Source organism: Podarcis muralis, chromosome 6 (assembly GCF_964188315.1).
Source record: "Podarcis muralis chromosome 6, rPodMur119.hap1.1, whole genome shotgun sequence".
Taxonomy (NCBI): Eukaryota; Metazoa; Chordata; class Lepidosauria; order Squamata; family Lacertidae; genus Podarcis; species Podarcis muralis.
In genome coordinates this window covers 11,309,594-11,325,398 of record NC_135660.1, presented here as the reverse complement: position 1 = coordinate 11,325,398, position 15,805 = coordinate 11,309,594, and the positions used below count along the sequence as shown (strand labels likewise).

The following is a 15,805-nucleotide window of genomic DNA, read 5'->3' as shown; positions in this document are numbered from 1 at the left end:
TAGATAGATAGATAGATAGATAGATAGATAGATAGATAGATAGATAGATAGATAGATGATAGATAGATGATAGATAGATAGATAGATATAGATATAGATAGATGGTAGATAGATAGATAGTTTTAATGTTTATGTTTAATTGTTTAAAATTATTGTTTCTTCTATATTTTTAGCTGTTCTTCCTATTTTATTGAGCCTGTCAGGGGAAAAGGTGGTGAATAAACAAAAAAATATTATAATACTAATAATCAGGCATGGCCTGATTTTCACATCATCTGGAAAATCCAAAGAACCTTACAGTGCAGCACTTTGGATCTCAGCAAGACTTGACATTTCAAATTCATCTGAAGCACAGCTTTCTCTAATACTGTAGTGTGGAGCCACCTCTCTCATCACAGACATGTGTCCTGGAATTATTCTGGGAACTCTTGGAGCCTTTGTTGTGAGGCCAGAGCTCTTTGTGATCATGCGCGCAGCCTGTGTGTGAACCTGTGAACAAGCCTAGACGGCGTGAAAGGAAACAGATCAGCTTTGGGAGACGGGGGTTGTTCGTGGAAATTGCTGGTTTGGTGATGGAAGGACTTACAGAAGCCTCAGCTTCCAGAGGGGGTGGATTTGTGCTTGGCAGACACCAAGTGGGAGGTTGTACAAGGTGCTGGGAGGGGAGGAGACATGAAAGGAAGCACAAAGCAGAGAGTGGGAGAGAGAGAGAGAGAGAGAGAGAGAGAGAGACTATTATGAGAAAAGAGGGGAGTGAGAACAGAATGGGAATGGCGATTAATTGAAGCCAAGCCCAGGCAGAGGAGAAACGGTCCTTCTGTTGCTAAGATGGTGGTGATACCGCATACCAGACATAAGAAAGGTGGAGCTGGACCAGACCACAGTGCATCCAGTCCAGCAAGCCATTATCAATGGCAGCCAGCCTGATGCTTGTGAGTTGCTTACAAGCAGGGCATCATGAACAATACAATAGCCTGGTTGGCTTTACAGAGGATAGCCCTGTGTTTGAAGGGCTCGCAGGATGTCAGCCCTCTGTTTGAAGGACTTCTCTGTTAATAGTTGGAGTGGCCACATCTCAGCCCCCCTGGATCCCAGGCCCCATGGGGAAGGGAGTTATGGGCATAAGAAGAAGGATATTCCTCTCTTCTACCCTCCCTTTCCCCATTTGACATACTCGTCACCACCAGGTAAGAGACTAATTATTTGCCAGTCTGCCAGACCCTCCAAGTGTTCCCTACTTTCCAGGGACAGGCGCAGATTGATGGAAGCTTCCCCAGTTTCTAATTTTATCCCAGAATGCCCCACTTTTCCTTAGGACGTTCCTGTTTTCATCGGAGAAATGTGGAAGGGTATGGGGTTATCCACCATCACCACCCTCTAGTCATCTGAAGGCAGCCCTGTATAGGGAAGGTTTTTTTTTTTAAAATGTTTTATTATGTTTTCATATATGTCGGAAGCTGCCCAAAGCGGCTCAGACAACCCAGTCAGATGGCCGGGGTATAAATAATAAAATTATTGTTATGGAAAAGGTCGCCCCTATTTTCATTGCAGAAATGTTGGAGGGCATGGAGATGTGGCTAGGGAATAGCAAAGACCTTGAAAGGAAACAGTGTTTATTATTTATTTATTTATTTATTTATTTATTTATTTATTTATACCCCGCCCATCTGGCTGGGTTTCCCCAGCCACTCTTGGAAGCTTCCAACAAATATTAAAATACAGTAATGCATCAAACATTAAAAGCTTCCCTAAACAGAGCTGCCTTCTGATGTCTTCTAAAAGTCTGGTAGTTGTTCTCTTTGACATCTGGTGGGAGGGCGTTCCACAGGATGGGTGCCACTACCGAGAAGGCCCTCTGCCTGGTTCCCTGTAACTTGGCTTCTCGCAGTGAGGGAACCGCCAGAAGGCCCTCAGAGCTGGACCTCAGTGTCTGGGCAGAATGATGGGGGTGGAGACTGGACCAAGGCGGTTTAGGGCATTAAATGTCAGCACCAACACTTGCTTGGAACCTTGCAGGCTTCTAAGGAAAAAAATTCCCCTTTTGGTAGTCATTGAGCACTTGTCAAAATTGCTGTGACCTCCCTCCTCCACGAAACCGCTGCCAATCAGAGGATCATCATCCAGGAGATGGACTTTAACCACAACTTAAGCATCACCGCAGCTTTGGCAACAGTTCAGTGCCTTCAGAATACACAGCAGATCCAGCATAATTGTTGTAACGCTTACGGTTGCTTAGAGCAAATGTACAAACAGAGGCTCCCATCAGGAAGCAACAGGGAGCAGGCAAGGCTTGCAAAGGCAGGCAGGAGAAGTGAAACATTCAGGGGCCATATTTAACCATGACAGGGTTTACTATACAAACTATTTCTCTTTGTTAAGCCACACTTGAGAAGGCATCAGAGCAAGGTGTTGTTAAGTCTGATAGAAGTTGGAGGGGAAAGAATGGTCCAGGAGAAGAAGGAGAAGATAATAATTTAATGTCACTTGAACCTGCTGGATGGAAGGGGAAATAGGAAGTTCATCCCTGTTGTTTTGCTCATTACCTAGAATGACCTAAAAGCCATTCGACACAGAGCAGGGCCTGCAAACATTGGACAATCCAACCAGGATTTGCCACTTGGGTTTGAGGGATGCGATGGGGCCCATCAGGGTCTCAGCACATGGTGATGGTGGCTGTCTGTTGCTTCCTAGGTACTACCACCATCCCTCCAGGACCTCCACAGTAAGGAGAGGCAGCGGAGACCAATCCTCTAAGATGTTCATTTGGACCAGTGGGAGGAGCTCCACGTCGTACAGACACGACGAAAGAAGGTACGTGGCGTCTATAGGCTGCTTTGAAATGTAGGATTGCCTTCCTTTAGGCCCACTTGTCCCCGAAAGGTGGATGGGAGGAGAATGAAGCTGTGAACACATCATACATTTAAGCATACACACACACACACCCAAAAAGAAACCTGGGAACTAGTGTGCTTAGGGTGCTAGAAATTCTTTGGGGTGCTTTTGAGTAGGTCAGTTTCTATATATGCGTCAAAATATGCTTTAAATGAATGGTGCCCACGGAGCCTTCTGCTGGTTTTTTCCTCTTTAGCTTGTGCAAGCGTCAGTCTAAAGCACCTATTGGCTAGTGCTGGTGCCATCACCAGCCAACAAGATATTCCTTCCCTTCCTGTTCCACACTCTTTTAAAAAGTTTTTTTAAAAAAAGTTTTTAATTTCTGCTGCCTTTTTAAAAAAGAGACAGAACATTCCTGCCATATCACTACTTTAAAAAAAAGTTTAACAGATCTGCTTCTCCATTGCCATTCAGAACTGCCCCATCCGTTCAGAGACGTTTTGTCCTTGTCGTGGGGAGATAATTTTGTGGGGTTTTGGTAGAAGGAGGTTGTTCTGTGAAATGCCCTCCCCTCCCCCAACACCGAACACATCTGTGCCACCATCTGCCAGTGCGCAATTCGGATGGTACCAGTACGGTAATTTATCAGAGAACTAACTCAAAGTGGGCCATCGTGGCTGTCCCCCCCCCCCCGCCTGCACTGGGTGCCACGTCCCCACAGGCGGTGTGCCTGTTGAAAAAACGCCCCCGGGGAAGGGTGCCACCTTCCCCAGACACCGGGGCCTCTCTCTGGTGGTCACTCTCTGGCTGGAATCCTCCCTCAGTCCAGAGAGACCGGTAATAAGCGAGCCCTCCCTCCTGAGAGGAGCACACTAATCTTCTGGCATTCCATGACAGAAGAAACAGTCCGTAGGCTAACACACTACTTTATTAAGACTGTACAACACGGAGCTAATACAAGCATGTCTGCTCTCCTGAGCAGCTTCTACCTCAGAAGTGAAAGTACGTTCTCAAGTTACACGCTGAGAACTCAGCACTGAGAATCAGCTGAGACTTCCTGTCTCATGCTCAGACACATCACATGATGTAAACAATGTGCTGCTACCTCGCAGCTGGTGGGAACTCAATTCCCAACATCGCCATGCCCCTGCGGGCAGTGCGCCACGCCCCCGGGATGCATACCAGACCCGCCCCCGCTTGCTCTCCGCCCCCCAGTGCCAGAGCATGAAGCTCCGTCACTGTTTCCTTGCCCGAATGAAGGATAGAGAAGGGTGCATGAGTGTGTGTAGAAATTAGCCCTAACGGTCAAAGGTAAAATTTGCATTAATAGCTCCACCCACTTTTACCTGTGGCCCCTCCTACTACTGGCATGTGGCCCCCAGAAGGGAAAGTAACCCTTGAATTCCCTTCCCCTGCTTTATGCAGACACCACCCCTCTCTCCTCTATCCTCTGGCACACCAGGAAGGCTAGGCAGGCAAGTGATGTGAATCTTTCACTGCTTCTCAGGTTTTGGAGACACCCTGAAGCAGCGAAAATCTCACTGCGTGAAACAAGGGGCTGCTTCTTTCTATTCCCCCTTGTCAGAGGGCGCCAAGTTGGGCCCAGCATTGGGGTGGCCCGTCGCACGTGCATGACATCACAAATGCGACATGCCCAGCCCCCCAATCTGGCCAGACCTGCCGGGACACGTGGGCGTCCCTTTGAGAATCACCAGAGCACCTTCCCGGTTGTGACGGGGAGTGTGGAGGGTGAAAGTCACCCTCCACACCTCCTGCCGTCACCCGGCATGCCAGGGATCACCCAGTGGTGGCGGTAGTGCCAGAGGTGGCAGGGGATGGCGGCTCTGTCAATATTGGAGGGGGCTCAGGCCCCTGCATAGAACTATTGAGGGAGCTCCACCCCCTATAGCTGGCACCCTTGTCAGAGGGCTTGGTGGCGGCCAGTAGTGGGTGGGTAACAGCAAATAACTGCTGGCTACCAAGGCTAAGTGTGTGGGCCCCTGTTTCCTAACGAATGACCTATCAGCTATGGTGAGTGGCAGAAGAGTGGAGCTCCACTTCTTGCCAATAAACTCCTTAGCCTTTCTCCCACCACTCATCTATCGATGGAGCCATTCATCCAGAGGCTGGAGTAAGGATTGCTTTCTTCTTCACCCAACCACATGCTGCATTTAGGGTAGTGAGGACACCTGAGTGGGGGGAGATCAAGGGCAAGACCTGCTCCATGTTCCTGGTGTCTTTCAGCTTTGAGAAATAGGTTTGGTCCTTCCTGCACTGCCTTCGTCCACATAGCCTCAGGTTGGGCTTTCTTGTTGGTCATACAAGAGCACAACACAGAGCTACAGTGGAACCTCGGGTTGCGAACGTGATCCATGCGGGAGGCACGTTCGCAACCCGCAGTGCCACATCTGTGCACGCGCGTAACGCAATTCGGCGCTTCTGCGCATGTGCAAGTGCCAAAACCCGGAAGTAAGCTGTTCCAGTACTTCCGGGTTTTGGCAAGTCCGTAACCTGAAAACACGTAACCCAAAGCGTCTGTAACCCAAGGTACCACTGTATATTGAATCCTATCTGAGGGCCCAGCAGTGTCCTCAAGGGCGTTTGCCAACTAAATTACATATAAAAATTGATTTAATTGCACAGCAATAAAGTGAAACAGATAATAAAACAGCTACATCCGGTAAAAGGCAGCTTGCAAACAGCAGACATACGCAGTCACTATCACCACCCGCTTAGGGATGTAACCAGGTCATAGAACCAACCTTCTAAATGTCAAAAGGTAACAAGCCAGGCAAGTCTCTCTAAGGAACAAAACTGGCAAGCAGGGAGCCAGCGCTGAAAAGGTCCTGCTCCTTCTAACTATTATCTTCATTTGGCTGTTGCCCTCAGAACAAGGGCTCATCAGGTGACTTAATTATATAGGGATATTACTACTCTGAGGAGGAGGTAGAGGATAGTAGGCCTCAAATCTCATAGTCAAGAACCACTGTTCCCGCTATGCCTGCTATTCGTCTCCCTGGCTGGCCAAATTTTATGTTTTGGTCAAGGGGCCAGGTTTGGGTGAAGGGCTGCCAGTTGCTGGCCCTCAGGCTTTGCCTTTAAGGTGCTTCGCAACCAATTAATAGGTTTCTGGTTGAGAGCGCTTGGTTTTCCGGGGCCAAGCAAGCCACCACAACTCTTTACACACGAGCTGGGCTTCCCATCGCATTGTTGATGGATGCTTTCTTCTACTTAAATGTAAAGGTACCCCTGCCCGTACGGGCCAGTCTTGACAGACTCTAGGGTTGTGCGCCCATCTCACTCAAGAGGCCGGGGGCCAGCGCTGTCTGGAGACACTTCCGGGTCACGTGGCCAGCGTGACATCGCTGCTCTGGCGAGCCAGAGCCGCACACGGAAACGCCGTTTACCTTCCCGCCAGTAAGCGGTCCCTATTTATCTACTTGCACCCGGGGGTGCTTTCGAACTGCTAGGTTGGCAGGCGCTGGGACCGAGCAATGGGAGCGCACCCTGCCACGGGGATTCAAACTGCCGACCATGCGATCGGCAAGTCCTAGGCGCTGAGGTTTTACCCACAGCGCCACCCGCGTCCCTTTCTTCTACTTACCTGCCAGTTATTCTCTCTCTCTCTCTCTCTCTCTCTCTCTCTCTCTTTATTACTTTTTCCTCTGTGCGTTTCATGGCTCATAGCCCCTCCGTAGAAAGACGCTTGCGGCCCTTTTCAATTAGCAGTCTTGTTTCTCAGCCGTCCCTTCGAATCCCGTTTACATTCCGGTGACGTTGTTGACTGACTGCACTGTGCCTGTTTTATGCCTACAGAGTGACACAAGTTATGTCGCGCGATGGGCTTAATGTTCCAGAACGGCATGACAATTGTTGCCTTTCTTGCCTGCTCTCATTTGGTAACGACGCAAATTCTCAATAGCAAGCTATCACGGTTAAATACATTTTGATAAATAGCCACAGCCGGGCAACGCTTGCTTACATCACTTCTCCATAGGAAATGAAGCTCACCTTACGCAGTCTAGTGTACATTGCACTAAATAATATTCTTAGCTTGGTAGCCAGAGAAAGGTGCAGTCCTAAGGCTATATCCAACAGGATGAGTGGGAGGGTTAGGATCCAGTCGATCTCTAGCTATGCCCACGTCAATATCCAGCTAACACCGCCTATCCGTGCAAGGATTCCCACTTGTACAACAGGGGTTTCCCCTGTCAACACTCAAGGTGAGCTGAACTACATATTATGGAGGGGGAGCTGAAATGGAGCCGACATTTTTGGCAGCATCCCTGCGTTTCTGATCAGGCTCAGAGCGACCTGATTCTTGCAAAAAGTGGCGTCTCCATGGCCCCAGGTTCAATCCCTAGAATCTCCAACTTTAAAAAGATCCTCCTGTCATAAGTGTCAAGGGAGACCCTCTGCCTGCAAGCCTGGAGAAAATGGACAATATGGGGTTCAATGGGTTCAGGCCACTTCCTGTGTCCCTCTTCTGTTGATTTCTTTTACATTTGAAGCACTGTATTCTATTCTTATCATTTTATTCCTATAATTTAGATATCCTGTCCTTCTAGTTCACAATATACTCAAGGCAGCTCGGAAGGATTTAACATATCATAAAATGGAATAATCAAGCAAATCCCAGCAGTAAAACAGGGATGAGTAAAAAGTAGCCGTCAATTTCAAAAAGCATTAAGAGCCAGGACTTTAAAAAAAAAAATCCCACTAAAATAGAACAGTTTTCAAAGCTCACTTGCAAGTGGGCAACCATGCGGTCTGGCAGCCATTCTCTCCTGGGAGGCTGTTTCACAATCTGGGAGCCACCACCGAAAAGGCTTTGTCCCTTTTTGGTGGAGGATGCACAGAGAGGTGCTTCAGTAAGATACTTAGATCTCCAACCACTGAGGGCTCAAAACCAGCACTGTGAATTGAGCAACTGGTCAAGTTGATGAAGGACCAGTGAAAGGTGAGCCAATCTGTTGGCACCAGCCGACCACATTCAGCAACCACATTCTGGACAATTTGGATTTTTCAGACTATTGTTAAGGGAAGTCCCACATAAAGCACATTTCAGTAATGTGGCCAGGAAATTTGTGCAACGCGAAAAGCAGGGTCCAGCTTTGAGAATTGCCATTCAGTCGCAGAACACATTTTGCAAGATGCTCCCGTGAGATTGCTCTAGTGTGAGTGATTTAGGCCTTTGCAAACAATCTGCAAATCACCCCCTCTACAGCTGAAAACATTTCATCGGCAGATGTCTGTGGCACATTTCGGGTGCCGGTGGTTTCCCCCCCCCCCCCCATGACCAGGTCCGAGCAAACTGTTTAGGAAACATCAGCTGTGGAAACCTTACAAGCCTGCTCTCCCGTGAGACAGGCCCTGGCAGCGGAACTGTCAGTCCTTTTAGAGGGTTTATTGATTAAGTGTGAACTCCACATAAGAATGTATTGTTTTCAACCTCAGAAATATTTACCAAAAAATCAGGGATCATGATCTGCTGGACAAAAGGAAAACAGTCACCGCTCTCAAAGCAGGGGAGGACCGGGCCATACTGCTGGGACTGACTATGATGGTGTGTTCGATTATGATGTACTTCCTGCTGGGAATCACGCTGCTGAGGTCATACATGCAAAGGTAAATGCTTTTCCCCTCTCACACACAGCAAAATTGTTTTGAGGGGCGGGAGCAAGGCTGAGGGGTGAACAATTGGATAAGGAGCTAGTGGAACTACCTGGATTTGTTACTAAGGGGCAATAGGGGTTTGAGATGCTGTGGGGCATACCCTCCAACATTTATCCAATGAAAACAGGGACATCCCATTCCATAATGATAATTTTACTATTTATACCCCACAAACCTTACTGGGTTGCCGCAGCCACTCTGGGCAGCTTCCAACATATATAAAAATATAATAAAACATTAAACATTTAAAAAAACTTCCCTATACAGTCAAACCTCGGTTGCCGAATGCCTCCATTTTGGAACGTTTTGGCTCCCAAAAGCTGAAAACCCAGAAGTAACTGCTCCAGTTTTTGAATGATTTTCAGAAGCTGAACTGTTTTTCATTTTTTCTCCATTGACTTTGCAGCCAGCCCATTGATCCTCCATTTTTGAACTTTTTGGAAGCCTAATGGTCTTCCGGAACAGATTAAGTTCAAAAACCAAGGTTCCACTGTACAGGATTGCCTTCAGATGGCTCAGGGGTTGGGTAACTCCATGCCCTACCCAACATTTCCTTAATGAAAATAGGGATATCCGACCATACCCTCCAACATTTCTCCAATTAAAACATGGACGTCCTAAGGAAAAGCAGGACCTTCCGGCTTCAAATCAGAAACCAGGACAGCTTCTCTAAATCAGGGACGTCCCTGGAAAATAGGGACACTTGGACAGTGAAATTGGCATGTTGTGAATTTCGGGCAAATGACCATGTGAAGGACACTGGTAGAAGTGTGAGCTTTGTGGGTGCTGAAGGAGTCACACCATTCCTTCAACACTGTATGAATCATTTAATTATTATTATTAATTAATTAATTATACCCTGCCCATCTGGCTGGGCTTCCCTAGCCACTCTGGACGGCTTCCAACAAAATATTAAAATGCAGTGATCCATCAAACATTAAAAGCTTCCCTAATCAGGGCTGCCTTCAGATGTCTTCTAAAAGTCTGGTAGTTGTTGTTCTCTTTGATATCTGGTGGGAGGGCGTTCCACAGGGCAGGTGCCACTACCGAGAAGGCCCTCTGCCTGGTTTCCTGAAACTTGGCTTCTCGCAGTGAGGGAACCACCAGAAGGCGGAACGATGGGGGTGGAGACGCTCCTTCAGGTATTCTGGGCCGAGGCCGTTTAGGGCTTTAAAGGTCAGCACCAACACTTCGAATTGTGCTCGGAAATGTACTGGGACTATTTCCACAATAATCCTTCATTCAAACATTTCTATGATTGATTGCATTGCGTTGCATTGCGTTGCATTGCGTTGCGTTGCATTTATATACGCTTTTTCTGCCAAAGCACCCAAGGTGGTTTACATAAATAAATGTTATAAAATGTCAAGCTGGCCCGCAGAGGGATGAGTCCAACTGGAGAAGGCCTCTCTCACTTTCTTCTTCCTTCCCATGGGGCAGATGGTGTCAGTTGAGCGCCTATGAGCTTTAAGCATTTGCTGTGATTCAGAGTTGGGAAGGTTGCCACCAAATACTTGAACACCAAACAAACAGGACACTTTATTTATTGATAGTGTACAACTAAACCTAAAAGAAAAATGGCTGCCATTCCGGGGTGCACTTTTCGTATCCGGTTACACTGTGTTCCCCCTATGCAAAACGAAGCATCACTTCAGTTCCTACTCTACTCTAGAGCAGGCCTGGATCACTTAGGACCCATCTATTCATTTACAATATAAGGTTGTGTTTTCATTTTAAAAGTGGCACAGGACACCCCTCACAGCAATGGAGACATGGACAGAGCTTGCTACCAGAACAGTGCTCAGTTCCTAGTGGGGGGATTTAGCCTCATATATTTTATCTCCTTCCTTTGTCATTGTTTAGCCTTGGATTAAGCAGCACAGCAGAGAAATGAAAAGATTTGGCAGCCTTTCCCTCACAGTATGAGGTTTCGACTAATATCCTTATCAGCTAATCTATGTCCCACTGAAGTCCATAAAACGTTGAGCGTCTATCACCGCAAAACACAGCCCTGGCCTAATTCAGCAGGGAGCGGCAGTAATAATCAGCGGCCTAGAGAAAACTATAAGCTTTCAAATGGAAGGAAAATGGAGGTTTAATTTGTAAAAAGGATCAAGCTATTTTGCAGCACTTTGAGGGGTTATTTCTTCCTTCTGGTGTAAGACTAATGCCTTCCTCCTCACAAGTGGAAATCCTGCTGATCTATGTAATAATTTTGCTCAAAGCGAGACACTCACCACATATCCTAGCAATAATTTTGCTAGGGATGAGATCACTTGTGGGTTTTTTCCTGCTTCATCTTTCCTGCAGCCCTTCTGCTTGCATGCTCCCCATAGGCATTGTTATGTACTGAAGTTCTCACCCTGGGCCAGCAGGGGGATACTGTAGATAGTTATGCAAATAAGGGATCAAAAGTGGCGTTCAGTGATTGGATAGTTTTAGAAAATTGTTACAGTTACATTGTACTGGAGCTCTATATAAGCAGGCTGACTGAACCCTTCAGTTCAGTTCTGTCCTGGCCTGTGAATAAACAAGAGCTGTTTGAAGAATCGCTGTGTCGTCTGATATGTTCACCCACAACTTAACAGGCATCTTGTGTTATGGGGGTGCTGGACAAGATGGGCCCGTGACCGGACCCGGAGAGGCTTTTCTTTGGTTCTTAAATTATTGGGGTTCTTTATCTTCAAAACAGACTTGGACCAGATAGGCCTTCAAATAGAGGCTGGCTTCAGTTGGAAGACTGTCCTCTGACAGCCCTTCAGATGGAGGCATGTCCTAGGACATGTTGCCAGCCCGTTGAATTTATTTGACCCATTTTTTAAAGCCAAAAACAACCCCCACACACAGACACGAAACATTCTACCTCGCTGGGATCTTGTCAGACTCAACTACTTTCCAGACCGTATGATGCTTTGATATTCATGGAAGGAGTCTGGAGTGCCATGTGGGTTAACAGCATCACCAGTGATTGCAAAGGGATAATTTGACCTTAACTGTAATTGGCAGGGATGTCTAATTAAGGATCCCTGAAAAGAGGGTGGTTTTGGAATTTAAATACCACTGGCTTCCTAGCCAGGTTTCTCTCTAAAGGTTTCTGAGGCACAACAGTTTCTACAGATGATTTAAGAAACGGTACTCAAATTATGGGGAGAAGGGAGCAGGAAGCTGCCATTTGTAACATGGCCTGCAGTTTTGGGCTACGTAAACCTGAGCAAAGGGAGACTTGCATCAGCATTAGCAGGGCTGTCTTCAGCATATGCACCGCCGGGGTGCAAAGACCCACCCACACACACCCCAAGTTGCCCAGTCCCAGGTGTGCAGGAGGGCAGAGCCGGCTGGCCACCTCAGCATCTCACTGGCTTGGTTGCCCCCGAACTCGCAGTTCAGAGCCACCTGCAGCAGAAGAGCCCGCTGCGGCTCTCTGACCGACAAGCAGGCTCTTCCCCAGACTCAACTCTCAGGCTCTGGACTCTTGGCCTGGCGCCCCTGAGAGCCCAGCTCCCGGGTGCGCTGCACCCCGAGCGCCTATGGGTAAGATGGCCCTAAGCATTAGGAGGAATGGTTCATACCTTCCAACCAGGGCCTTTTTCCAGCCAGAACTAACCAGAACTCAGTTCCGGTACCTCTCAGGTGGGTGCCATTACCATTATAAGAGAACAAGGGAAGCGGTTATGGTGAGTTCCAGCAACTCTTTTTCTAGAAAAATAGCACTGCCTCCGACATTTCTCTGATTAAATAGGGATGTCCTGCCATACCCTCCAACATTTATCGCCTGAAAATAGGGATGTCCTAAGGAAAAGTGGGACATTCTGGGATCAAATCAGAAACCGGGACGGCTTCTGTAAATCCGGGACTGTCCCGGGAAAATAGGGACACTTGGAGGGTTTGATGGTTTTTAAAAGTCAAACCAGTTGAAGAGATAGATAGATGATAGATAGATAGATAGATAGATAGATAGATAGATAGATAGATAGATGATAGATAGATAGATGATAGATGATAGATAGATGATAGATAGATAGATGATAGATAGATAGATAGATAGATAGATAGATAGATAGATGATAGATGATATAGATAGATGATAGATAGATGATAGATAGATAGATAGATAGATAGATAGATAGATAGATGATAGATGATATAGATAGATGATAGATAGATGATAGATAGATAGATAGATAGATAGATAGATAGATAGATGATAGATGATAGATAGATAGATAGATAGATAGATAGATAGATAGATAGATAGATAGAAGATAGATAGATAGATAGATAGATGATAGATAGATAGATAGATAGATAGATAGATAGATGATAGATAGATAGATAGATAGATAGATAGATAGATGATAGATAGATAGATAGATAGATAGATAGATAGATAGATAGATGATAGATATAGATAGATGATAGATAGATGATATAGATAGATGATAGATAGATGATTGATAGATAGATAGATAGATGATAGATAGATAGATAGATAGATAGATAGATAGATAGATAGATAGATATAGATGATAGATAGATAGATGATTGATAGATAGATAGATAGATAGAGAGATAGATGATAGATAGATAGATGATAGATAGATATAGATGATAGATAGATAGATAGATGATAGATAGATAGATAGATAGATGATAGATAGATGATAGATAGATATAGATAGATAATAGATGATAGATAGATAGATAGATAGATAGATAGATAGATAGATGATAGATAGATAGATAGATGATAGATGATAGATGATAGATAGATAGATAGATAGATAGATAGATAGATAGAGATGGATAGATGAGAGAGAGACAGACAGACAGACAGACATCCTAAACACTTGAGAATGTTTAGCATAAACCTGTCATAAGCAGACACAGTTGAATGAAGTAGACAAAACCCAGAGAGAAAATTCTGGTAAAATTGTATGAAATAACATAAGATTAAGCCCATAATGGCCCATCTAGTCTAGCATCCTGTTCTCACAGTGGTCAACCAGATGCCTGTGGGAAACCTGCCATCAGGATTCGAGCACAAGAGCCCTCTCCCTCTGTCCTTTCCAGCAACTGTCATTTGGAAGCATTGCTACCTCCAACTGGAAGCCATTGGTAGCCTTCTTCTCCTCCAACAATTTTTCCAATCCTCTTTTCAAGCCATCTAGGGAGGGAGAAAAACTTCATTTTGGTGGCTCTTTTCTCAGCCTTATTTACTTATCTAATTGCCATTTTGTGCTTTGCCTCAGGTTTTCCCAGACCACATCCAGGAAACAGGAAACAAAATGTCATCAACAACTTTGACCCCCCCCCAAAAAAAAGCACTCCACAATTTTGTCCTGATTTTCACTTTGGGGGATATGGAAACCCTACTAAATGTCCTGGGCTGGTCCTGAACGGATTACATTAAAAAACCAAGGTGCCACTGTAATAGTTGCAATAGTAATAGACAGCATAAAAATAATCATAATAACAGTCCCTACCCCTTTAACAGGCCATAGATTATTTAATGGTCAAAGTCAGCATGTATAGCCATATATAATAGGTCAACACCAGTACTTTGAATTCAGCCCAGAAACTAATTGGCTGCCCATGTGTTACATGCACAAACCATCTTGTTCTGCTGAGCAATCTGGCCATTGAATTTTGCGGTATTCCAACCTTTTAAGCCTTATCTCTGTCCAAATTCTCTTCCCCTCTTTCCTGGCCAGTGTTTGGACAGCAGAGACGCAGTGCACGCTCCTCAACATCTCCATCACAGAAACCTTCAACTGCTCGTTCAGCTGCGGTCCGGACTGCTTGAAGACCTCTCAGTACCCGTGCTTGCAAGTGTACGTCAACGTATCGTCTTCGGGGCAGAAGTGCTTGCTTTACCACACAGAAGAGACAATGAAAATTAATTCTGAGGTAAGAACAAATCCAATTGCTCATCCATTTTCAGTGCAAATGGACTCGATCTTTGCTAAGCAGGGGAGCTGGAGAACCTGTGGTCTTCCAAATGTTGCTGGACTGCAAGGCCCATTAATCCTGACCATTGACCATCTGGCTTGAGGTGAGAGGAACTGGAGCCCTTCAACATCTGGAGGGCCACAGGACCCCCATCCCTGGTTTATATTGACTGACAACAGCTCTACGGGTTCCAGGCTGTAGTTTTTCACAGCACTGCCAAGGGATGCCAGGATAGAGCCTGGGACCTCTGGCATACAGAACATGTGCTCTGACGCCAAGCTACAGCCCTATTTCCTTCCATGCTGAAAAGAAAATGAGCTTAACAATGCAGAGAGTATATATTTGTGTGTAGAACACTGCCTGCCGGATGGCAAGTACATCTGTACCAATGCCACATTACCTGCACATCACAGCGCCGTTCTGTAATGTGCATCTCTCTCTCTCCAGATGGCTGTTTGTCTGTCTTTGTGTAAAGGGGCACGGCAGGTCCCTCAACTCTGCACGGATGATGTTCAGGCAAATGTATCTATTCATTATCTATACCCAGGCACTCAGAGATGCAGCGGTCCTTGTTACACAGAGATTTAATTGCCTGAGATAGGGTGAAATCAGATACCAGAGCCCAGATCCCAGTAATTGCTGGCAGATGTATAATTGCAAACGCCAGCATAACAAACGTTGGGTTAACAGCCTGTTTTGTGATGTTCCACTAGCACAGCAGGAGGTCCGCCCCACAGCAAGCAGACACGGAGGCGCTGCGATGCTTCAGGCCTTTCTAGGCAATTGTTTCGACCCGTTTTGCAATGAGAGCGCAGCTGCTCTTCAGTCATTGCAGCCGCTTCAGCATCTACAGCCAGTGCGTGAAGCTCACTGAGTGCATGGGGCGAGTCACTGCCACTCCACCTGCCTTACAGGATTGTTGTGAGAATAAAACGAGGGAGGAGGAAGAACCAGTGCTTTCCTTCAGCCAGAGCACACCGGAGTGCAGTTCTGGCACCTCTCAGGTGGGCACCATTGAGGCCTGGCGCCCCACCACCACCCGTTTCTTTCCTTTACATTATTCTGAAAAACCCAAAATGAACATTTCAAGTCAAAATGGAAGACAGCCAGCGTGTGCAAGTCCACACATTTTTTTAGATCTATGACTCCACCTAGATCCTAGCTGTGATTGGTCAAGCTACAGGCTATATATATATAGTGATTGGGATATATAGATATATACCGTATTTTTTGCTCTAAAAGACGCATCAGACCATAAGACACACCTAATTTTTGGAGGAGGAAAACAAGGAAAAAAATATTCTGAATCCCAGAAGCCAGAACAGCAAGAGGGATCTCTGCGCAGCAA

At 46.1% G+C, this 15,805-nt stretch overlaps 1 protein-coding gene across 6 annotated transcripts in view; it reads left to right on the top strand.

The window, feature by feature from the left end:
- Positions 1-15,805, top strand: part of KCNMB2 (potassium calcium-activated channel subfamily M regulatory beta subunit 2) — a 318,431-nt gene that overhangs the window by 289,113 nt on the left and 13,513 nt on the right. For 4 of the 6 annotated variants that reach the window (XM_077929759.1, XM_077929757.1, XM_077929761.1 and 1 more), the window contains 3 exons: positions 2,692-2,811; positions 8,290-8,460; positions 14,220-14,415. In XM_077929759.1, the coding sequence (XP_077785885.1) occupies positions 2,692-2,811; positions 8,290-8,460; positions 14,220-14,415 (487 nt within the window). The remainder of the gene's footprint in view (positions 1-2,691; positions 2,812-8,289; positions 8,461-14,219; positions 14,416-15,805) is intronic. The other 2 variants (XM_077929760.1, XM_077929758.1) reach the window with 1 other exon arrangement.